Source organism: Protopterus annectens, chromosome 8.part0 (assembly GCF_019279795.1).
Source record: "Protopterus annectens isolate FY-2018-M chromosome 8.part0, PAN1.0, whole genome shotgun sequence".
In the NCBI taxonomy this organism is placed as follows: domain Eukaryota; kingdom Metazoa; phylum Chordata; order Ceratodontiformes; family Protopteridae; genus Protopterus; species Protopterus annectens.
Genome location: NC_056741.1, coordinates 400,243,585 through 400,268,851, shown reverse-complemented (window position 1 = coordinate 400,268,851; position 25,267 = coordinate 400,243,585). Strand labels below are relative to the sequence as shown.

At 39.4% G+C, this 25,267-nt stretch overlaps 1 protein-coding gene across 1 annotated transcript in view; it reads left to right on the top strand.

Moving 5' to 3' along the window:
- The window catches only part of TARS2 (threonyl-tRNA synthetase 2, mitochondrial), a gene marked incomplete in the record, with an annotated part of 833,318 nt that extends 808,663 nt beyond the window's left edge, over nt 1-24,655 (top strand). The window contains 1 exon segment of the mRNA XM_044079202.1: nt 24,000-24,655. Within this exon segment, the coding sequence (XP_043935137.1) occupies nt 24,000-24,148 (149 nt within the window).
- Between the last annotated feature and the right edge of the window lie 612 nt (nt 24,656-25,267).

Genomic DNA, 25,267 nt, shown 5'->3' with positions numbered 1-25,267 from the left:
AAAGATAACATAGATAAGGTATATATTAAGTTCTGTATTAATATTTTTACATAGCTAACAGACTGGAAATAAATCATATAATCTACAAAAATTAATAAAGAAGGAAATTGATCTCGAGAAAGATGAAATTGCTCAGAACAGGTAACTTGGCTCATATATATATATATATATATATATATATATATATATATACACACTTATGTACAGTACACTCACACACGTGCTAATGTACTTATAGAGCATCAGTTTTATGTCTCATTTATCACCTTTTGTACCATTATTTAATGGTTTTAACATATAAATTAGCATATACATTTAGAAAATTTAAGAATTTAGCGCCAAAATCTTGCTTCAGAAAAAATAATTTAGAAAATACTGTGACAAACAGTCATCCATTCTTCATAACCACTTTCAATCCATATGTAAAAATGTCTTGTGTAGTCTTTCACTATCTTTAATATTCCTATCATATGTATGATCAAGTAATACCTTGTTTTTCAGAAGGTGAAACATTTTCCAGCTGTAACTTAAGTCTATACTGCACAATATGTAATAGTAGCATATAATCCCTACTTAATAGTGATATGGGTCTCCAGTTGGTTAAAATTGTTTTATCTCCACCCTTCCATGTCAAAATCAGTAATCGCATATACATTTGTTTTTATTTGTTTATACCTTCACTACCATTCATTACAAATTTTCACCTAAATATCCAACTGCCAGCTATCCAATAACTTATACAAAAAATAGGAAGTCACATCCTCTCCAGGAGATGTTTTTGTAGCAGATATTTTAAAGGTTAATTGTAGTTCAAAAATAATAAAAGTTTATCCAAATCCTGCTATATTAATATTCCAAAGAGACGTATTAGCAGTCATAACTGCTATTCTTTTGTGTCCATGTCTACAGGGGAAGATGGAAATTGGAAATGAGTTTCATAACATTTTCATGGTAGATTTAGTGGTGGTGTGGAGAAATATGTTTAATGGTATTCTAAAAGAAGGAAAGTTCTCAAGGACTATGTGTGTGTGAGTATATTAAATGTTGTACAGGACTCGTGGAAGAAATCATTCAAATTGTTGACATGTTAGTTTAACTGAATTCTGATAAGAAGTTGTTGCAGTTAATAGTTGAAAGATTAAAGGAGATAACGAATGGCTGGATTTGTCCATCTCCAAAATGTGCCATAAAAGGACAGGATAGTAAAGAAAGTTTATAATTGCTAAATGACATTTTGGATCAAGAAATGCAAAAGGTTTTGTAGTTGTAAGATTTGTTTAGAACGAGTATTTATTGACAGGTTAAATCACGGTTTTATGTTAGTACATGTAGAGTGGTTGTCTAATCTGTATGATTGAGATCGTGTGTAAGTGAGGGAATTTAACTGTAATGTGAGTAGTTGCTTATCAAATGATAAAAATATATGGTTAGAAGAAGTATTATTAAGCAAGGGTGTAACTCTAATATACTGTATACTTGTCTGCAGTTGAATGACTGCTTAAAAATTCAACTGGTTGGAAGCATCCTGTGTTTCTAAATGGAAAGGATTGAGGTAAAAATTCTTGCTTATGCTAATGACATGGCTTTGTTGAGTACAAGGTAAGGAAGTTGGAGAAGGGGTTTTGGCCATTATTGAGACTTATAAGGATGTGACTGAGGCTCCAGTAAACAAGAGTAGCATGCATTATTTTGATTATGGGTTGAAGGGGAATGATTCTATAATGGAAGGGTTACTTGTTAAAAATGCAGGTAAGGTAGGTGGTATTCACTTTTGAAAAGATTGATATTTTTTTTGTAAAGTTATGAATTTGATGAAGTGGGTGAGAGGGTTAGATAAATTAGCAGGAAGTTAAAAGAGAAAATGTACTTCCCCTGCCTCTGTGGAATTCCAAGAAAGAAATGGGTGGCTTTGTTTTATTTTATGGGAGTTTAGGTTGAACCCACTTTAAAGACATGTCTTATGCCAATAATTAAAGCCTTGTATTTAAATAGGGCTACCCACGTCAATGCTGTGAGTCTTTTTCTTGAGAATATATGGTAGTCAAATTGTATGGACAGGAGGGGCAAAGAGGTGGAAAGAACGAGAGACTGGTAGAAGTGCTTAACAGTATTTAAATCTGAGGTTAAGTATTAAAAGAAGTTCCGGAAGCAAGTGAAAGACAACGGTGGTGGAAAACAAGTTTGAGATGTATTTTGCAGAAGGGAAGCAAGAAGCAGGAAGAGGAGTTTCCTGTGCTGAAAGAGCGAGAGAGAGAGAGAGCTAGAGAAGCAAAATGACGGGTGTTAATGGTGGGATGGAAAGTGATAGTTATGAGAAATTGATTGAGTCATGGCCTGTTATATTTTGGCACTAAATAGAAGTGAGAGATACAAGAAAATAGAGTAAAGTAAGTCTAATAGGGCCAGCTGTTAAGGTATGGTAATAGAGTTGGGAGCATATGTATGATTAGAATGCTGGGTAAGAAAGAGATGTTGATAAGGGCTCCATAGAAGATGAAGATTAAAAAGGTATAGAAAAATGAAATATGAGACTATGATGAGTGACATAAGGCTAAATGAATGAGAAGATGTTTTCTGGTTAATTCTGGCTGTGAAGAAAATATGTTGTGTTGATAAACAGATGTTATGATTTATGGACAAACAAGAATAGAAAATTTGGTAAGAACAGAATCAAATTAAATGGTAATGCTTGTAATTAAAATGATGTTAGGAGTGTTACAAACTGGGTAAATATTAAGGTTATCCAACTGCAATATTTTCTTTTTTTTCTTGTTTAGTATTAACTAGAGATGTCTTCACTTTTGACTTTTATTCAATTTTATTTATTTCTTCCAGTTTAGATGTTTGAATTCAGAATATATTATATTGAAATTGTCATACTTTGTAACTGGCTTCATATACGGTATTATTTTTTGTATTTCATAGGTTCATAGGTGTTTACTAGGCTAATGACCACAAGGGCCTTTTTAAGCCTAGCAATGCATCTTGATAAGTGTAAGCAGGGGCTTAAGAGATGAAACATTTACAAGCAGGGGCCTGAGAGGTGAACCATTTACTAGCTGCCTGTGTTCATTAGAGACATCGGTGTCAAACCAGGGATGAATTTCCAGTGTCCCATCCAGTTGTCCAAGTTACACTTGACTTTTGGGACCTTTTTAATTTTTGGTTTAGTTGTTAGTTGGGATATTTTGCAGACACCTTAATGGTTATGGACATCAGCTGGGTTTAAAGACCCTGTGTTTCTAGAGTGTAGCGAAATGTGCATGTCTACAGCCTGCTCATGAAGTCCCAGCTTACTCTGTCAAATGCTTTGTCTGCATCAAGACTCACCAACAGTAGTGGTATTTTCTTACATTCTGCTTCCCTCTAGATCATCCATGTTCTTTTAATGTTGTCAAATGTTTGCCTGCCCTCCTCAAAATCACATTGATCCATATTTATCGATTTTGACATCACTTTTGCCATTTTTTAGCCATTATAGGCATAAACACTTTATAATCATGGTTTAGTATTTAAATTGTCCTGTATGAAACTGGATCTGATGGACCTCTTCCCTCTTTACATATTACATCTACCTTCACTTTCTTCCAGGATGTTGGTACTTCTCCTCTTAAAGATAGTGTTAAACAAAACCTTCCAGATCTTTATCAGTTTTTTGCCTTCTATCTTCCAAACCTCAACAACAACCAGCTATCCCTGGGGATTTTCCTGTAAATTGGTTATATGTCTCAAATTTTATCCCATCTCCTCCTGTCCTAACTGTTAGTAATTGAGCCTCATCTATCTCTAACCTTGGCATATTTAATTCTTCCATAAATATTTCCATTTGTACCTTTTCTTGATTTCAGTATTTCTCTGCTTTATACAGGCTTTCATAGAATTTCCAAAATATTTCTAATATTTCTAGAGGATCTCTTGTTATCTTCCTTGTTATAAGCTCCCTAAGCTTGGTGATAGCCTTGTCTACTTTCTGTTGCCTGAGTCGTTGTGCTAAACATTTTTGTGCTCCAGAGTTATTATCAAAAACAGTTGCTTACTAGCAAGCTTTCTAAACTCATGCATATTATTGAGGTAATCCCTTGTTTTCTGTTTAGCATTCTGCAGTTGCTCCTCTTCTTGTTCTGTGGGATTCCTTCTATTTTGCAATACTTTAACATTTGTCAGTCACTCTAAATAATTCTTGTTACTTCTTAACCATATCTCCCTTTCTTTTATTTCCACTCTATTTATAAACTCCACTTTAATTTTATCCAACCTCAAGGCTATATTTTCTGAAGAAATTTCTATCTTTTCTAATAGCTTCTGAATAATTTTCACTACCCATTCCTTAAATTTCTCTCTTTTCAACAGCTAGGTGGGAAAGATCCAATGTCTCATTTTTATTTCATTACCCTGTGTTTTTTTTTTTTTTAGTTATTATTGGCACGTGATGTGAAAAAAATTATTGGGTACATATCAAGACCTTCAATTAAGGGCACCTGTTCCTGTAAAATGTAAATTCCATCTAGCCTAGCCCAGTTTTTGTATCTTGGGGAGTAATATGTAAATTCACTCTGAACTCCTAGTACTGAATTCACATCTTCCATGCCAAATATTTTCATAAATGTCTTCAAAAATCTACCCTCCTTTGTTATATTTTCTCTTCTGCCTCCCGATACATCTTCACTGTTACAGATCAAATTCCAGTCCACACCTATAAATAATGTTCCTGGCTGAAAGCTGACTATTTCTCCCTGAATTTTCTTAAGCTCCATTGTAGCAGTTTTCAGAGGAATTTAAGTACATGCCAGTGTGATCCTCCTCCATTGCCAGTAGCCCCTTAGTACTACAAATCTACCATTATTATATTTTTTATCCTGTTCTATCACTATTGGAGGTCCTTCTGCAGTTAATATAAGTACTCCTCTTTTCCTTTGCCCCAGCTATTCTGCTGAATAACCATCCTGAAAACCTTTATCAAATTCACATGTTCAGTTCTTTCCAAGTATGTCTCTTGTAGCATAACTATTTGCGCTCTACATTTTTAAATATATTTCACTACTGTTTCTTTTTTGCATTTATCTGAGACACCGTGGACTTTTAAAGACATTACAGAAAGCATCATTCTCTTAAAAAATTATTTCCACCTTTTATGTATACAGCTTTTTTGTTAAATGTCTAGTTCCAGCTTTTGTGCTACATGCATATACCATTTGGCAGTTTAATCTTTTATGCAGTTGTTTCTTGTCATCCATTTGAACCTATGTGACATCTTACAAAACTTTATTTTATTGAAAGCCCTCAAAAATACACCTCAGTACCCTCCTAAAACCTATTAAGTTAATAATAACAAACAAAGCTATGTACATCTTCAAATATTGAAGTTTTCCCCTCCTAATAGGAGCAGATTTTCCAAACTGAGAGCCACACGTACAGACTTGAGATAACCTAAAAGAAAAGTTGTCCATGCTAAGACGGATGGTACAACCTGTGCTTCTACTAAATGCTGGCGTTGTATTATCTATACAGCTGTCTCTGTTGGGAAAACACTTGAATGCTTTCAGAAAATATTTTCTCCAAGCCATTTCTCTTTATCAGATTTTCTCCTAGAGAAATGAGAACCAGACACAAAACTGCCAAGCATACATTTGTTTACTAGAAAAAGGCCTTATAATATAATCAATATTCTTTTTAATTTACTTGCTTTCTCTTAAAATGTGTTACTAGAGTAAGCTAAGGGCCTTAACCCAATCATTCCCTTATGCAAGAATGAGAAAAAGTACTCTAGTTTTTTTTTTGTCATGCTCTTTTAACCAAGTTTTTCTTCCTCATTTTTTTTTTTACATTGCATTGCCTACATTTCTTAAAACAAGGAGAAAGTGAGAGAGGAGAGAAAGAAAAAAAAGGAACACCTATTTACAGTAGTATCACCATTACACTTAAAATTAACTGAGGAAACTTCACTTTATCACATGCAAAAAAAAACATTCACTATTAAAATAGTACCATTAAGAAAAAATGTCTTTAACTTAGAGTTAACTTTCTCCCAACTCTTCTACTCTCTTCAGTATTTTTCCAAACATTAATACCATGAAGTAGGGTGTATACTTTAGAGTTCCCACAAGTTTAACAAAGTCCAAAAAAAAATCCAGCATTTCCAGATTTTCATGTTCTGTCATGTTTCACAAATAAAATTAGTTCTTTGCAATCCCACATTGGTCATCTTACAGGTTACTGGTTTTATTCTCCAAATGTTAATGACATGAAGTAGGGCATATTCTTTAAAGTCCCCTACAAATTTAACAAAGTCCAAGAAAGTCCAATATTTCTAGATTTTCTTGTTCTGTCATGTTTCACAAATATAATTATTTCTTTGTAATCCCACACTTGTCAGTTTCCAAGTTGCTGGTTTTACTCCTGTTCATCACCATCTTCCATATCCTGTCTCTGCTTCATTTCCAATGTATTTTTGAGTCTTCTAGTCAATGCTTGTGCCTTTTTCCTTCTCTCAAGCATTTTCCATTGAAACATCGGGAAAGGTTTCAAGGGCATAGTCTTTCTGCAGCCTTTATTACCAGATGAACAAGAAGTAGCATCTTCTGTTTCACAGCTCACTTTTTGTTGGACAGACATTTGTATTTTTTTTCTTTGCATGTACTTTATAAAAAAAATGAGTTTGTCCCTCCAGGGAAAAATATTTTGAAGATAGTTGTGTATAGCAGTCTAAATCTCATGTCTGCTTCTGGACATTCCCTTAATAATGGAATAAATTTACTCCTCTTCTGGCTGGTGTACAAACACTCTTCTGTGTCTCACTTTTAGTACTTTACCATTCTGCCAAAGTTTTGGCAGAATCAACTCCTTCTGCTGGTAAGATTGCATTTTTCATATTAAACATCTAGGTTGCTTTCTCATGGCCAGGTTTGGAGCATACACATGATGTGCTCTTCATGCCTCTGAAACTTTTAGTGCAAGAAATCTGGACAGAGCCCGTGAAAATGGGGGGACAAAGGCCCAAACAATAGGGACATGTTTAAATATTGCTCATAAACTTAGAAAGTTTCTAGAGTAACAGGGTTTGTTTTAACATACATTTTCTGAAGGATTTGAAGTTTTTATTTAGTGACTTCAGTCTTCAGATCATCCCTGTGATTTGCCAGAAAACCACAAATTTATGAGAAACAGACCAAAAATATGAGCCAAAAATCTGGACATTCTGCAAAAATCTGGACTGTTGAAAAGTATGGTGCCCTTTCATTTAACAATTCCTGTTGTGGAATATCAGTCCACTTGCTTATTTGTGCTTTCATAAAATTAATACAGTCTGTTCCTTCTTGCTTCTCTGGTACAGCAGAAAATCTCAGGTTTTCCCTATATGCTCTGTCTTTTAATTCTATTATTTTTTTTTAACATCTGTTCTTGTGCAGTCTCATATTCAGTCAGCCTTGTCTTCATTTCGACTACTGAGTTTTTCAGTTTTATCATCTTATATTAATATCTGTTTAAAGCTTTTTCCATTTTTTCCACTGTTTTATGGCTTGAGTTGAGATACTCCATCAGTGCTTCATTTATTTTAATCAGGTATTTGTGCAGTTGCCTTATACTTTCCTCTAGGGTACTGGAAGTCATGTTTCGAGCTTGTGCTGCTTTTTACTGAACAGCTGCAGTACTTTTCCCAGTCAGTGTTTTTTGTCACCTTTTTTAGATGATTTTCTTTCAGGTCTTCTGTGATGTTCATTGTGTTTCACTGTTGCAGTCATTACAATTGGGTTATCCTGCTGGCAGGCTATCCGCAGTCAGCCTGAGTTCCAAAGTCTAGGTCCGGCATCGGTTGCTGTCGCCTCTTCCCTGACGTCAGTGTGCCAGAGGTATATAAGATGCAGCCAACGCCATTTTCTTGCCGCGCGGTGCCCGAAACGAAAGCAGTTCGCAAGTGCCAGTTGGCCGACTCCTGAAGTTTTCAAATTCGAATTTCAAATCCAAAGTCTTCATTAAAGCTAAGTACCCCGTTGGGGAAACTTTTTTCTTGCTCCAGACCGATGGCAGAAAAAGTTAATAACTGTATTTCTTGTGGGAAACAAATACCTCATAAGGATTTTCATTCTTACTGTATCCTTGCCTAGGCCCTGACCATAACGTTGATAGTTGTCGGTTTTGTGCTAGATTTAACCAATGCACTATTAAGCGTCGGTACGATTTTGCATTTCATTACTTTGGCAGAAGATTTAATTATACAATGCTGCCGGATCAGCCGACTCCTGGAGTTTACAAAAACGAAAAGAAAAGGACAGGCATCTGAGATCCAAAACTGATGACGAGGCTTCTTCTAGGCCTTTCGCTGGTTACAGTGAGGCGCTTTCGCAGCCCCTGACGCCCGCTACCTCAGAGCCACCGGCCACGTCCGACTCCCACGTGGAGCCGACTGAGCCTCTGGAAACTCAAGGTATTGGACACTCGGAAATTATTCCCTCAGATGGGAGCGGAGCCGCTGAGCAGGCATCGGCTTCTGAGGGTGTTTTCAGGCCTACACAGTTATATGTGAAACCTACGTCAGCTACAAAGACAAAGACTAAAGCAGCTCTAAAGACAAAGAAACAAGTACAGCATTCACCTGGACAGGCCTCCATGCCTAAAAAACAGATGCTTAAAATGGCCGAAGACCTTATTACTTTGATCAGGGGTTTCCATCCCCCCTCCTGAAAAGAGGCCTAGGCAAGAGTTAGAATATGAATCTTCAGACCAGGTTTCCATTTACTCTGATTCCTCCTCTGAACAGGATTACTCTATTCCTCCCTATGAGGATTCTGATGCTGAAGAATCTATCCCTTCAGCCTCTCCTCCTGAGGATTATTCTTTTGGGGAAACACTGCATACTATGAGGGAGCATTTCCACTGGGAGAGCCAAGATTACTCAGAATCCAAGAAAAGGCTCTGAGATTCCCTTTTATTTCTCCAGCACAGGCCCCTTGCTATCCCGCCTGTTTTAGACATTGTAGATGATGTATTTACAGAGTCCAGTTTTTCTCCAGACTCTTTACCACCAGCCCCTGTTAAGCCACACAGATACTACAGGGTTCCTGAGTCACATAAATTTCTCTATAAGAACCCTGCAGCTGACCCAGAAACCATCTCTCAGGGTCCTAAAGGGGTCAAGGCTTCTACTGCAAAAAACCCTATCCCCTCTGATAGGGATTCTAGGGCCCTAGACAGATGGGGCAAAAAGATTTGTACCTCTGCCACCTTGGCTGTAAGAGCTTTAAATTGCCAATTTCATATGCTTAAGTATCAGCAATATCTTATATATTTGCTTAAACAGAAAATGCCAGCAAATACAGAATGTGCAGACAATAAAGAAATGCAGGATTTATTGCATGCAGCTGAACAAGTTGGAAAGCATACTTTGCAATGTGGTTTTGATTCTCCTGAGGCCTCCTGCAGAGCCGCTGTTACAGGTTCTGTCATTAGGAGGCATGCTTGGTTAAAAGAACAAAATTTGACAGATCATGTTAAAGCAAAACTATTAGACGCTCCTTTACAGCATGATACTTTGTTTGGTGCTAAAGCAGAAGAGGTGTTGAAGAAAATGCAAGACAAGGCTAAATCTATGCAAACAGTCAAGGATTTCTTGCAGGTACAGCCTCCCAGATTTAGCAGGAACTGGCCTACAAAAAATTGGTCCTTTCCAGTGTCTGATAGACCACAAAGGGGCAGATACAGACGCCCCAAGGCTCATACAGACCTAAACAATGGAGTGATTCTACTTCCAAGAGCGGAGAGGAAAAATCACAGCCATGCAGGAAACAGTCTCAATGACTTTCCACTTCCAGCACCAAGCACTTATCTTTTAACAGCCCCTTTGGGGGGAAGCTAGCACTTTTTTCACAAAATTGGCTCATGATCACCCAGGACAAATGGGTTCTAAATATAGTTTCACAAGGCTACAGGTTCCACTTTCACACCCTGCCAAGGCAAAACGGTATGCCAGACCTGCCACGCAATCAATGGGCAGAGGCACAAAAACAAGTTTCATCCCTCATGGACATGAGGGCCATTCAACAAGTACCAGAACAATTTTATTTTTTATTTATTTTACATTTGTTGACCGGGATAGTCCGACTGGATGCATGTCCATTTTCAGCGGAGGCCCGGGGAGAAAAGCTCCAAGGGTAAGCAGATACAGCATTACATAATACCAGCATTACATATTACAAACAGACCATTTACAGAGATTACATAAGTAAGCAAGTTAAACAAGTTCCACAGGTTACAGTTAGTCCTGAGCACAAGTCAGGATTAAATTAAATTACACAGTAAACTGGTTAACAGATTTTTACACATTCGAGTTAGCCAGGCTTGATACATTGACATAGCCAGTTAAGTGACAGATGTTGTTTGAGTCTAGTTTTAAATTGACCTAAGGTGGAAAGTAAGGTAATATCAGCTGGAAGAGAGTTCCAGGATCTACTTACAGAGTTTGCAAAGAGAGAATCACCGGCTGTGTTATTAATTTTGTTAATCTGAATTAGTAGTTTATTAGAGGATCGAAGCTGTCTAGGATTGTTATAGGGGGTGATAATATTTTTAAGTGCAGGAGTATTGTCCGGATTATAGAGGATTTTATAGGCCATAATTAGTTGGTGATACTGGATTAGGCTAGGTAGTTCAAGCCAACCAATCTGATTTAGATTGATGCAATGATGTGTCCTAAAAGGCAGCCCAGTGGCAAACCTGGCAATGTGGTTGTAGCAAATTGAGAGTTTGTTAAGGACAGTCTTGTTCAAATTCGAGAGTAGAGGGGATGCATACAGAAGGGTTGAAAGAAGGTGAGAGCGAGCTATGGCAATTTTAGCTGGAGGGGTTAGGAAGGCTTTTATTCTGTAAAGTGACCCTAGTTTTTTATTGATGGTTTTGATAGTTTGGTTAACATGTAGGTCAAATTTGAGATTATTGTCTATGATGACACCTAATACTTTTGTAGATGGGTCAGGGGAGATTATTGTGCCATAATTTGATTTTATGGTAAAGGTGAAAGCGGTAAACCTACGTGTTGGTGAAAATAACAGCATTTTAGTTTTTTTGGGATTTAGGATCAGACGATGTTCAGAAAGCCAGTTTTCTATTGTATTAAAGGTGGTCTGGGTAGCTGACCATAACTCTACTGGAGATTTGGCTGAGCAAATCAGAGTAGAGTCATCAGCATATTGGATACAGCTGACTTTTGGGATGACAGTATAAAGGTCGTTAATGAAGATGGAGAACAGCAAGGGCCCTAGTATAGAGCCTTGTGGTACTCCGAGGGTGTTAGGTAGAAGGTTAGAGAGTTTGTTCTGCCAGAGGACAGCCTGCTGTCGACCATTCAGGTAGGATTGAAACCATTGGGAGCGCTCCAGTATATAGACAGAATGTTTGCAGGGTGTGGATTAAAAGTTGGTGATCAACCATATCGAATGCCTTGTAAAGATCCAAAAAGAGGGCTGAGGATATATAATTATTGTTGCGATTATGGTTTATGGTGTTAGTAAAGGCTAGGAGGGCTGAAATAGTGCTGTGATGAGGACGGAAGCCATGCTGAGTGTCTGCCATAAGGCGATTTTGGATTAGGTGGTGCATGAGTTGTCTATGAATACATTTTTCCATAATCTTTGCAAGTGGAGAGAGTATAGCTATTGGCCTATAATTGGAGAATTCAGTAGAGCTGCCTCCTTTGTGAAGTGGGATTACATAGGATATTTTCCAGATGGTGGGAATTTTAGCTTCTACTATGGTTCGATTGATTAGTATTGAGACGGGGTAAGCAATAGCATCAGCTGATTTTGTAGGTACTCGGCAGGGAGTTGATCAGCAGAGTGTAGTGGGTTTAAATTTTTGATCAAGGTACGGATAAGTGAAGTGGCGACTGGTTGGAAGCTGAATGCAAGTAGGTTTCTAGGGGTGCTACTTTCAGGACCAGGGGAGCTAGGAGGTAGTTGGCTAGCTAGGGCTTGAATTGTCTCAGTAAAGAATTGATTAAAACTATCAGAAACATCTTCAGGGGTTTTATCAATAGTAGCAGCAGGGATTGGGGTTGAAGTTTGTCCAGGATGTAGTAGATTATTTAAACCTGCCCAAAACTTCTGAGGGTTATTTTGATTTACACTCTGTAAATTACAGTAGTATTGTTTTTTGTCTTGTAAAATTGATTTTTTGGTTTCGTTCCTGGATTGCCTGTATTTAATGTGATCTTGAGGATCTTTAGAAGAACGCCATAAAGCCCATGCTTTGTTTCTAAGGGTAATTTTGAGTTTAGACTCTATAGAAAGCCATGGTGCAGTTTTTGCCTTGGTTCTCTTTGAACGAACAGGTGCATGCAAATCAAGGATCTCAAGGAATTTGTTGTTAAAGTATGCTACTGCTTCCTCTAAGGGGAGGTGTTTTAGAATACATGAGTTTAGTTCTTGTTGGAATTTGGCAGGGTCAAAGTTTTTATTGTTTCTAACCTTTCTGAGTAAGGGTTGTTGGGAATTAATGGTTTTGTGCTTAATTACATATGTGAGAAGGTGATCGCTTAGGCCGTTAAGGAGGGTACCAGAGGTGTACAGTTGGGGGTGACTGTTTATGAGTACCCAGTCAAGTATACTTTCTTTTTGGTTGGGTTTACCTATCCTGGTAGGGGTGGATATGATTTGTGTAAATGCATGCAGGTTAATATGAGTGGTTGGGGATTCTAAGGAACAGGTGCCCCAGTCTATGTTAAAGTCTCCAAGTAGTAGGGTTTCTTGGGGGTAGTGACATGATAACCAGTGCAGGATATCTTCAAATGTAGATATATTGTTACCTGGGGGAATGTACATACAGATGATATTAATGCATTTATTTTTATTAAGTTGCAATTTGGTGGCAAGAATCTCAGAGTTATTAACGCGAGGAGGTTGTATTACATCTATGGTGACATTCAACTCAGACTTATAGAGTACAGCTACCCCACCCCCCTTCCTCGAAGCACGATCCAGCCTGTGTATGTTGTACCCAGGTGGTAACACTTCATTGTCTTTAGTGTTAGGTTTTAATCAGGTTTCAGATAAACAGAGAATCTCAGGGGAGTGGACATCCAGAAGTGCATGCAATTCATGTACCTTGTTATTAATGCTTCTAATATTGAGATGACAGACTAGGAGAGAGTTAGTTGGCCTATTAATTGTAGGTTTGTAGCTTATATTACAAGTAGAGGGGGTATGTGTATCTGAAGTGAGTGGGCCAGGGTTGGGGTGAATATCACCACCAAGTATTGGGTTGAGTCTATACTTGGTGATGAACTTCAGGAATTTGTTTATTAGTTTGTGGTAGTGTTTGGATCTAGAGCTAATGTGCCTGGGGTTGAGATGTTGATAGACTGAACAAGATGTTGGATAGGATCTGGTACTGTAAGTATGGTTGAATGTGGAAGGATTTACAGCTGGGGTGATAGTATGGCCTTTTGGGACCTGAAATCCCGTAAGAAACTGGTTTTCATACAAAGTAAGGAGGTATGGTGTGAACAAGAGGGGTAGTAAAGAGAAGTATATCATTATATGTGATTCAGATAGTGAGTGAAGGAACTGTTTTACCTGGTGATGCAAAACCAGAAGATAGAGTGGTGAGGTAAAGGTACTGGAAGGGGGGATAGGAGAATGCCAGATGAAAGCTAATAGGTGCTATTAAATGTAGGTAGTAGAATAGGGGTGGGTGGAATTATCCCAGATGAAAGCAGATAGGATCTAGAAAGTGGGGGAGTGGCTATAGTACTATACATTTAGAGGTACTGGGGGCGGGAGGGAATTGGGGGCAGGGAGGGAGCAAGAGAACCAGAAGGGCTATTGCAGTTTACAAGGTTTCCTAAGGTGTCCTAAAGCTATAAGGTAAGTATTACAGCTCTAATGTAAGAGTCAATTTACTGCAGCTACAGGGGAAGGAGGCAACCACTCAAGTAGAAACTAAGAGCCCTATGGCTGACCAATATGGTGACCTGCTTAATTACAAAGCACTGTAAGTGAAAGCTTAACAAATGCTTTTTGTGTGTAACCTACTCTGTTTAAATGTTGAGAGAAACTGATTGCAGTCCTGTAGACACCGTTTTGTAGGGAACTGTAGAGTTCAACTAGGAAAAGAGAAGAGCAGAAATTCTAGGGTAAGCATGAAGACAACAGGCAGTTATTATATAATAATGCATTCAGAAAGGTTTGGTGGGGGGGTAAAGTAGCATACTTCAGAATGAACCCTCATTAGGGTCACGGATTCTGTTCAAAACTGTTCTTGGTACCCAGAAAAGGCAAAGCCTGGAGACCAGTACTGGACCTATCTATTCTAAATGCATATCTGGATATTCCAAAATTCAAATTGTTGACTCTACAGCAGCTTCTGCCCATGTTGGGCAAGAAGGCTTGGCTTGTGACTTTAGATCTAAAAGAGGCATACCTGCATGTCCCAATCAGACAAACATGCAGAAGATACCTCAGATTCAAAGATGGCTCAATGCACTACCAATTCTCTGCACTGCCCTTTGGCTTATCTACTGCGCTCAAGGTTTTCACAAAGTGCCTGGCACCAGTAATTGCATTTTGCAGACAAAGAGGAATACAAATATATCCTTACTTGGACAACTGCCTTATTCAAGCGGAGAGCAAGGGCATTCTACTACAGCATCTGGCGTTTGTAAAAAGATTACTGACAAGTCTAGGATACACAGTAAACGAGAAGAAATCAAAACTCGTACCCTCTCAAGAGATAATATTCCTGGGTGCAAGCTTAAATAAAACTGCCCAGATGGCTTATCTCACTCCAGACAAACACAGACAACTGACTACTTATTTCAAAATGGTGGCAACAAAGACCCAGTTATCTGCAAGAAAGATTCTGCAGGCACTGGGTTTCATGGCATCCTGCTTTCTGCTAATTCCATATGCAAGACTGCATATGAGCAAACTTCAATGGTATCTAAAAGTGTTTGGACTCAACATTGCCACAGCCTGGAAACAATAATTACCCTCATTCCCTGCCTGCAACAGGAGTTTCGATGGTGGACAAAAGCCTGTCACCACAACACGGGACAGCCATTCACCTTACCCACAGCCAGGGAGACATTGACAACAGATGCATCAGATTACGGCTGAGGGGCCCATATGGCAGGAAGATGCATTCAGGGCACATGGTCTGCAAGTCAAATGCATCTACATATCAATCAAAAAGAGATGCTAGCTGTTCAGAATGCCCTAACAGCCTTCAAGGATCAACTTCATCCAGGACAACTACTAGTAAAGATGGACAATACTACAGTCATGTGGTACATACACAAGCAGGGAGGCACACATTCCTACCCCCTCTGCTGGCTAGCCATGAACTTGTGGCACACAGCATTGACTTACTAAGTACATCTGCAAGCTCAATTCCTGCCAGGAAGGAAAAATACTCTGGCAGACGAACTAAGCAGAAACCTAATGGATCCCCACAAGTAGAAATTGGATCCACAAGTCTTCAGCATGACAACAAGGACCTGGGGATGCCCGGACATAGACCTATTTGCCTCCCCTCAGAACTACCAACTACAAAGATTCTGCACAAGGACTTATCACAAGCAAGCATGAAAAGTGGATGCTCTATCTTTCAGCTGGAAAAATCTAACAGTATACGCCTTTCGTTCTCTGCCTCTCCTCCCCAAGGTACTCCTCAAGGTCAGACAAGAGAAACTAAAAATTATACTGATTGCCCCAGACTGGCCCCGCCAGCTCTGGTACCCAATCCTAAAGAGCTTGTCTCACTGCCCAGCCTGGACATTACCTCCAATTCCTCACTTATTGACCCAGCAAGACAGCCAGATACTGCACAGCCAACTCAAAAGCTTAAACTTGGTGGCATGGCAGATAATATAGCCTCTCAAGACACACCTCTCTCTAAAGCAGTGATGGATATTATTTTGGAGGCCAGGAGGCCTAGCACCAGAAAATCCTATGCAGACAAATGGAAGAGATTCTGTGCTTGGAACCAAGCACACAGTATTGACACGATTGTTCCAAATATTCCTCAGATTTTGCAATACTTAACTGAGATGCTGGATAAAGGCCTTTCCTTTTCATCAATTAAAATTCATGCATCTGCCATTTCAGCTCATTACAATACAGAACCACCTATTTTTTCTCCTCCGTTACTGAGGCAGTACCTCAGAGGGGCCAAAAACATAAGACCTCCAAAGAGAGCACCAATAGAAGTAAAAATACTCTGTGGATCCCTAGTGATATCTGCATTGCTTACTGTACTTATTTCCTTGTTTCACTTGAAAGAAAGTTACTGTTTGTCGTTTTTACATTTAAGTTGCCTGTAACACATTGCATTTAAGTTACCTGGCACTTGCTCACTAAAGCAATTATATAAGTCAGCACCAAAAAATTTAAAGCACTACACCCTCACAAACTCCCCTTGAGTACCTAGTTCCCCATTGGCCCTTTTTTTCAATTATAAAGGAATTCCCAATACTATTCTAGCATGGCCAAAGGTTAGTTGTCAATCTCCTCTCCGGTCCAGCTGGTGAATCTGGGAATCTTGAGGCAATGTTACAACTGCCTCATGTACACAGACAACCCTCTCCTCCTCCCAACAAATTCCAACACATGTGAGAGATGCAACCATATAGCCATACTGGAGGCTAAGCTCTCTCAACTCAGTACTGGCGAAACCAGTCAGGAGGAGAAGGAAACCACACTCACTACAATTCCAGTCTCACATAGACCTACCACAACAGCAAACCAAACACACAAACACACAAAAACATACTCGGAGGCTCTAAATAAAAATCTGCCTAAGCAGCAGAGACCTCCAAAGCAGACATCCAAGCAACCGCTACCCCAAAACAAAACATGTGCAACACATAGCTCACAAAGCCAGTGTGCTGAGCAGTCACAGCCCTTAAGGCTAAACAACACACCTGATACACTTGTAATAGGTGACTCTATCGTCAGGCACACTGCCATCCCGTTCACCAGGCTGAACAAGGAGAAGGTCACGGTGAGCTGCCTGTCGGGCGCTAAGATCCGCCACATAACACAAGCACTCAGGTCACTCCAAGGCAAGTACAAATATGACTCAGTCATTGTCCATGCTGGTGTGAATGTCCTGAGACGTACCTCCCTGGACTACATGAAAAGAGACATAGAGGAGCTCTCTGAGCATGTAGCCCAGGCCGGTATGACCCTGACCTTGAGTAGCATCTTACCCTCACCAAGAATGATGCCACAATATGAAGACAAGATGATCAATTTCAACAACTGGCTTAAGTATTGGTGTCATTCAAAGGGATCCAATGCCTGTCAGCCTGGGATGACATGCTCGACAAGCCACGATGCTTCACTAGGGACGGCTTGCACCTGTCACCTCTGGGCTTTCAGATATTGGCAAAGGCTCTTGCTACCCCCATAGTGCCTTTTTTAGGAAAGGCTCAAAAGACAAACCCACCTCCATAGGTATCACAAGGGATAAGAAACTAAGAGTAATGCTACTCAACGCCAGAAGTCTAAACCTCAAGATGCACGCACTCAAAACTCTCTTTAGCATGGAGAACATCGATATCTGTGCAGTAACAGAAACCTGGTTCAAGGCTGCCGAGAGCACCCCAGCACTACCAGGTTATGCCTCATGCCATGCTTTTTGGCCCCAAAACTTGGACTGAACCACAAAAGGAGGGGGAGTATCAATATTCGTCAAAGATGCCCACACTTCCAGGTTGGTGGCAGAGCACGAAGCATCAGAGACTATCCATGTGCAACTAACAGTGGGTAAAACTGCCTTCCAGTTTATAGCCTGCTACAGACCACCCTCCCAAACCCAGGAACCCCACTCGGCCTTCCTGAGAACACTGGAAATATGAAGGTCTCTCCAAACACCATTATATTGGGCGGCTTCAACTACCCAAACATAGACTGGGAGCATTACTCTAGCTCCAACACCCTAGCCCAAAGGTTCCTAGAATTTATGAACTCAAATGCTATGGAACAACTTGTTACCACTCCCACAAGAGGGGAAAACATACTGGACCTGATCATCACCAACATGGGGACTCTATGCTCCATACCAGAAGTGTAGCCCTCACTGGTAAGATCAGACCATAAACTAATCTCACTGGATATTCACATCCCGACTCCACCCCCTGCCCTGAAAACCACAGTGAAAAACTTCTCTAAAGCAAATTTCACACTCCTCAAAACCGAGGTGGAATCCTTCAAAGCCCCCGGGCCTGTGGAAAATACGGCCCAGACCGCAGAATCCTTTATAAACACATTCTATGAACACCTTCAGGAATGCATGGATCATGCAATCCCAAATAAAACCAAGACCCAATCCTCCAAAGGCAGGCGTCATGTCTGGTGGACCCCAGCCATAAACAAACTATACAATAGAAGGAGGAAGCTACTACATGATGGAGCAAAATCCCAAAAAGGGAAGCCATCTCTGATCAGTATTAGCAAAAAACTACGGGCGCTCATAAAATCGTCTAAGGCCAGCTTTGAGAGAAAAATTGCACAGGACACTAAGGATAATCACAAGGCTTTCTTTAGTTGTGTTAGGAACCTGGGTGGGAATTCCCAGATATGCTCAGAATTAGTCCAAAATGACAAAAAATACACCAAACCCACAGACATTGCCAACATCCTAGCTGACAAGTTCAGCGCAAACTTCTCCCCCCTCCCCACCAAAAGGGCAAATATCTATCCCAGCAGAGTGCTGCCCCCCTGACATCTCAGATGCTGAGGTAAGAGCTGCCCTCTCCAAAGCAAAAAACACAGCATCAATGGGACCAGACGGTGTCCCGGGCTGCATCCTACATGAACTCCAAGAAGAGCTAAACCCAAACATAAAACTACTGTTCATTCTCAGCCTTACTACAGGATATGTACCCAAAGAGTGGCGTACAGCAACAGTGGTCCCTCTCCACAAAGGTGGTGCCTCAACGGATCTTGGAAACTATCTCCCCATAAGCCTGACTAGCTTGGTCTGCAAAGCTATGGAAAGGATCATCATGGACCTCATAAATAAAGATATTGGGGACCTACAGACACTGGATCCTACCCAGTTCGGCTTTGTTAAAGGCAGATCCTGCCTCTTAAACCTGGTTGATTTCTTTGAAACAGTCACCAAGGCAATTGACGAGGGGGAAAGGTGGTCCACACAGCCTACCTGGACCTCGCAAAAGCCTTCGATACAATACCCCAATCGGGCATTATAGATAAGCTCACCAGCTTAAATATAAGCCCCTATGTCACTAGATGGGTTGCAAACTGGCTCAAGGACAGAACCCACATGGTTAGAATTGCTGGAGCTATGTCAGACTCCAAACCAGTTACATGTGGTGCCCCACAAGGCTCAGTCCTGGGACCTCTCTTGTTCGGTATATATATTTCTCGGAGGTACAGGCCAACATGGAAGGACTGTGGCTGACCAAGTTTGCAGATGACTGCAAATTGGGTGCCATAATCGACTCTCCAGCCGACACAAGCATCCTCCAAAAGGGCCTCATAGAAACAGACAACTGGTGCCAGAGCCATGGCCTCAAGCTAAACGCCAAAAAGTGTATAGTCATCCCCTTTGGCAAAAACAAAGTGCCCACAAATTACCACGTAGGTGGTAATCCATTAAGTACAGAAGAAGTAATTAGGGACCTGGGGACCCAAGTTGATAGCAATCTCTCATTTGACAACCACGTGGCCAAAGTGGTTAGAAAAACATTTTATATAGCCCACCTAATCATGAAGGGATTCACATCTAGATCAGGGGAGGTCATCGTGCCTCTTTACTCATCCCTCACCAGGCCCATAATTGAGTACAATTCCCCTTTTGGGATGTACCTTACCAGACACCTGCAGCAACTGGAAAGACCCCAAAAGTACCTCATCAAGAGGATCAAAGGGCTCAAACAGATGCCATATGCTGCCTGGTTAAAGAAACTCCAGCTCTACTCAGTGGCATACTGCCTGCTCAGAGGCGATCTGTGCCTGACGTATAAAGCCATGTCCAACCCGGAATTAATGGGCATGCTGCACCTCAGAAAATCCAAATCCCATCGAGCTACGCGCTCAAGAGACTTGAACCTCAGCACTGAAATAAATCGGACATGCTGGAGGAGCAGATTCATAACCTAGAGGCTCCCTTCACTCTGGAATAAAATCCCAGTCCAGGTTAGGCAGAGTCCCTCATTGACTCTCTTCAAGAGGAATCTTGAGTGTATGGGAGATCGTAGGTTTACCCCGGGTATCACTTCTTTGTCACTGTTAGACAGAGGCACAGTATACTAACCTCGAAAAAGGGCATAGCAAAATTAATATAAAATGGGTGGCGAAAGCCAAATACACTCTGGCTAGGCTTATAAATGCCCTAGGGCAGATAGCCTAGTATGAACCTATGAACCTAATACCTGCATGGGACTTCAACTATGTCTTGGAAAAACTCACACTGCCTCCGTTTGAGCCATCCTCTGCAGCTGACATAAAATTCTTATCCCAGAAAACATCTCTGCTCCTAGCAATAACCTCCGCTAGAAGAGTCTCAGAGTTACAGGCACTTATGGCTGTGGAACCTTTTATCATTTTCCATCCTGACAGGGTTTCACTGAGGACAAACCCTACATTTATGCCTAAGGTAGTGTCCAGTGTGGCCCTTAACCAAACAATTCATTTGCCTATTTTTTATCCAAACCCACAGAATAAGGGTGAGAGAATTCTGCATTCTTTGGACATTCACAGACAGCTACGCTTCTACCTGGACAGAACTAAAGCTTTCAGAAAGACTGATCAACTTCTAGTGGCATATGCAGCAGCATCACAAGGAAAGCCTATCTCAAAACAGACTATTTCAAAGTGGATAGGCCATTGCATTTGTTTCTGCTATTCACAGCATGGCAAATCAGTGCCTAAGGGCATTAGGCCACATTCAACCAGAGCAGCAGCCACTTCAGCAGCCTTCCTCAGAGGAGTAGCAACCAAAGACATCTTAGAGGCTGCAACTTGGAGTTCAGTGCATACCCTTACAAAGCACTATCACTTACCTCTGTACTCTAAATCTAGGGCAGGCTTTGCCACTGCAGTTCTGCAGGGCCTTATAGTCTCTCCTAATCCTATTTAGCCCCAACCTCCCAACCTTAGCTTTGGGATTCTACCCAATTGTAATGACTGCAACAGTGAAACACGATGAACATAGTACAGTTGTGTACCTACCATAAATGTAGATGTTCGAGTGTATTCACTGTTGCAGTCCCGGTTACCCTCCCACCAGCCCCCTTTTTTCTTTGCTGAGACCCATCTGTACTTTTCTACTCTATACAACCTATGTGGTGTATTTGCTTGTAGATGAAGGAAAAGTTGTTTTTTGTGCATGCATGCTTATTGGCATACTTTAGCCTACCATTTTAGGGGCACCTGCCATCTGGGGCAAGAAAAACTGAAGAAAATGGCGTCGGCTGCATCTTATATACAGCTGGTGCACTGACGTCAGGGAAGAGGTGACAGCAACCGATGCCGGACCTAGACTTTGGAACTTAGGCCGACTGCAGGTAGCCTGCCAGCAGGATAACCCAATTGTAATGACTGCAACAGTGAATGTACTCGAACATCTACATTTATGGTAGGTACACAACTGTACTTTTCTTTTTCCCTGGCATCCAGGCAGTGCAGTTACTAGTCAGTTACTGAAATGTACCTAGAAATTTAGGTCCTCTGAATTTTTCAGCTAATTTTCTGTTTTCACACTGGGAGAGCTAGAATTAAGCTGTTAAATTAAGAAACAGGTAAAGAAATAACATAAGGATCCTTTCAGTGAACATAAATAGTATCACAAGTATATCAGGAAGGACAGCAAGTTTAGAATGGTATAACAAATGTGATGTTGATATTATTCTGGATGATATAAGATTTCTGACATTTAAAGAAAGATTACCGTCACAAAACATGGTAAGGGGAAATAATATAGAACATAGGGAACAAACAGTGTTTCTTATTTCTTATTTTTCAGTGGGAGTTGTATATTTCATACTGATTTTGTTTTCATTTACTCAGTGCAGTTTTTAATGGCTGTTTTCTGGTTTATGTATTTAGTTGATTGTTTAAAGGAAAGAAGTATGACTCTTAATAAAGAGAAAAGTAGTAAAGGAATGGGGAACATAATAAAAATAGCAGGTATTCGGTTTTCCATGAAAGAAGTGTCTATTTTAGGGATAAATTTTGATAAAGAAGGTAATAGAAGGGAGGGGATATAATATTAAAGGAAGTAAAATATGTGTGTGTATATATGGAAAATGTACAGATTAGTTTATAAGGAAAAAAAGTAAATTTGATTAATTCAGTACTAATAGTAAGATGACTTACTTATCAAGTGTTATGATTCCTAGAATGTACGAAAAACATCTATTAGAAATATTTTTCTCCTTCATGTAGGAATCCAGATAAAAGGGGCGTACTATACAAGAATAAAAAAGAAGGATGGTTAGGCATGCCAAATCCAGTCATTAACTTTGTAAAAGGTACTGAAATTATTAAATAAAAAAATGCAAATTTAGTGACAAATGTATTTAAATACAAGTATAAGGAATTCTGGGAAAGAATGTGAAATAAAAGATCAAACTAATGTTTTAATAAAGAAATAGAGAATTACTAACAAAAGATAAAAATTAGAAAATAAAAATTGATGGAGTGAAAGAAGATAAACATATTTTGAGGCAATATTAGTGTATCAACCCATGGGAAAATATTGCAGAAGTAAAGATTAAAGCAAAGAAAGAAATGACATAATCATAATGTTGAATGTAAAGATTTTTATAGAGATTGAGAATAAATAAATTATCTGTTAAAGCAAATATGCCTTACAAAAATAAAAGTGAAAGAGTGCTTGAGTATCGTGGTGAAAAAGAAACAGCAGAACATTTTTTTGAAATGTGAAAGAGTTAAAAAAAATTAGAATAAATTATCTACTGATTTTTTTTTGAAAATTTCAAGAATAATGAGGATAGAAATATGGATATGATTGGATACGGATACTATAAGAATATAAACAAAACATCAAAATTGAATTTGGACAAAAACGTGTTTTATGTAATATGGGTATTATGGAATGAAAGAATTAATGAAATTATGTTTAATGGGAAACTGATATTGTCAGTAATATTATAAAAGATTAGATTATGGATATGAAAAAAAGGTGTGGGGTGTCAAAATAAGAAATATGTATATGAATGTTAAGTTTGATGTGTGAAAATATGAAAACAAAAATTACTTTAAATGATTGTATAAACTTGTAAATATGTATATATTTATGTACTGTAGCTATGTATATAAATAAAGGACCCCTACTCTTTTCGAGAGGTGCCATAGAATATTTTACATCCACCTGCGCTACCACCAACTCAGGCAGATTGTGTCTTGGTTTGACATATCATCTGGACACCACACTCAGGAATGCAACACCCCCTTTATGCTGCACTGCAGGGTCAGTAATCCATCTACTTGGTGTGGGAATAAAATCCACAACCATCTGCACCAAAAATGATTGTGCTACTTTTTGCATCACTGTCACTGACATATCCAGTTAGAACTACTTATGCCTTCTTGAACTCCACTAATGTTTTTGATTTCACAGTTTCACTGGGAAGTCCATTGCTTACATTTATAGCCACCTGTAATATTCCTAGAGTTGTAGAAACAAATTAGTAAAACAAGAAATAGAACTTGCCAGCATTATGTTTTAGTTCTTATAGCGAGCTATGAGAAGGCAAAACTGCATTTTTCTTTTATCCCATGAAGTAAAAGTTTAAGTAATAGTTAACCATTCATAATTAAATAGATATGTAAGGCAGATTGAATAATACATTTCTAAAAGAGCAGTAACTGGGAAGCTGCTACCTTTTAGTCTTCTTAAGACAATTATGAGACATGTTTCTGTGTAATTTACACATTAGAAGTTAATTGTCCTCTGTAGTTAGTGGGTGGCATTGCTGGAGCTAATAGCACTGTACTTTGTGTTGTTTTCCCTTACAGTTGTTGGAGAGAAGGAGAAATTGAATGGTACAGTAAATGTGCGAACAAGAGACAATAAGCAACATGGAGAAAGAGGACTTCAGGAAACAGTTGCCCGGTTGAAAGAGCTGAAAGACAGTCGAGTAGAGAAAGCTGAAGAGCAGTTTTAGGCTCATCATTTTCAGGGATACACTAACTATGGCATTGTTTGCTGCCGCTAATCCTTGGATCCTCTGAAATGGCAAGCCTTAATTTGGTTTCATGGTGTTCTGCTTGTGTTACCCAAGGGGGAAATAGAATGAAACCGTGACAAAGGATAGATTTCTCACAGTGTGAGTAGTGGAGCTTAACTGCATTCTTAGGCCTTGTAAAATTGGCCGTTTGTGTGAACTACTTAATTAAGACAGAGTGAAAAGCAGGGAGCTCTACAACATATACAAGAGAGCACAACACTGACTCTTTTCCAGACATTTTTGCCTGTAAATAGTGTTAACTGGTTATAGTCAGCTGCATTCCAGTTGGCATTAATTTGTGGAATCATTACCAGTTGGCTCAGAGAGATTTTCCTGAAATACAATTTTTTAAGATGTACAGATGGACTTGTAAATTGAGTTTTCAAGAAAGAAAACCTTGTCAAATTTAAAAATACAGTCAACATAACATCAGGAATTCCTTGACAGCAGTATGATTGTTGATTTATTTGGTCTTTTTGAGTCTAATTTTAATATCTGAAAAAAAAGCTAAGCACATTTACATTTTTGTACATATAATTATAGTAGAAGTTGTGAGCAATCATCAAACTGTTATATGAACAGATGTATTGCTGAGTTAAACTGGATTATTCCAGTTTCCAGGTAAGAGCAGAATTTATTTCCTTTATTGTCCGAGGTTTGTATTAATTTACCTATTTAGAAACTGTATTTTGATGAATGCAGCTATCGATGCACTCTCCCTTTCATATTTGACTTGGGAAAATTTTGATGGTCTTGATCAAAGGCTTAAAACTTGATTTGCCCCAGCATATATGAGGTCTGACTCTGATTACCATGGATTTTGTTCTCAAGCTATTTTTCTCTGAGCCATGGCTCCTGTATTTACTCATTGGAGGTAAGGATCCTCTTCCTATGAAGATGTCCACTGGTCCTAACATTAACCCCTCCCAAGTCATGCTTCCACCTTAAGTCTGCTTGAGGAAAATAATCTCCACTTATGGAAGTTGTCTGAGAATGTTAAACTTTAGCAGCAGACATTGCCCCTTAGTGCCAGCTAAAGCAACAGCTTTTTAGGAA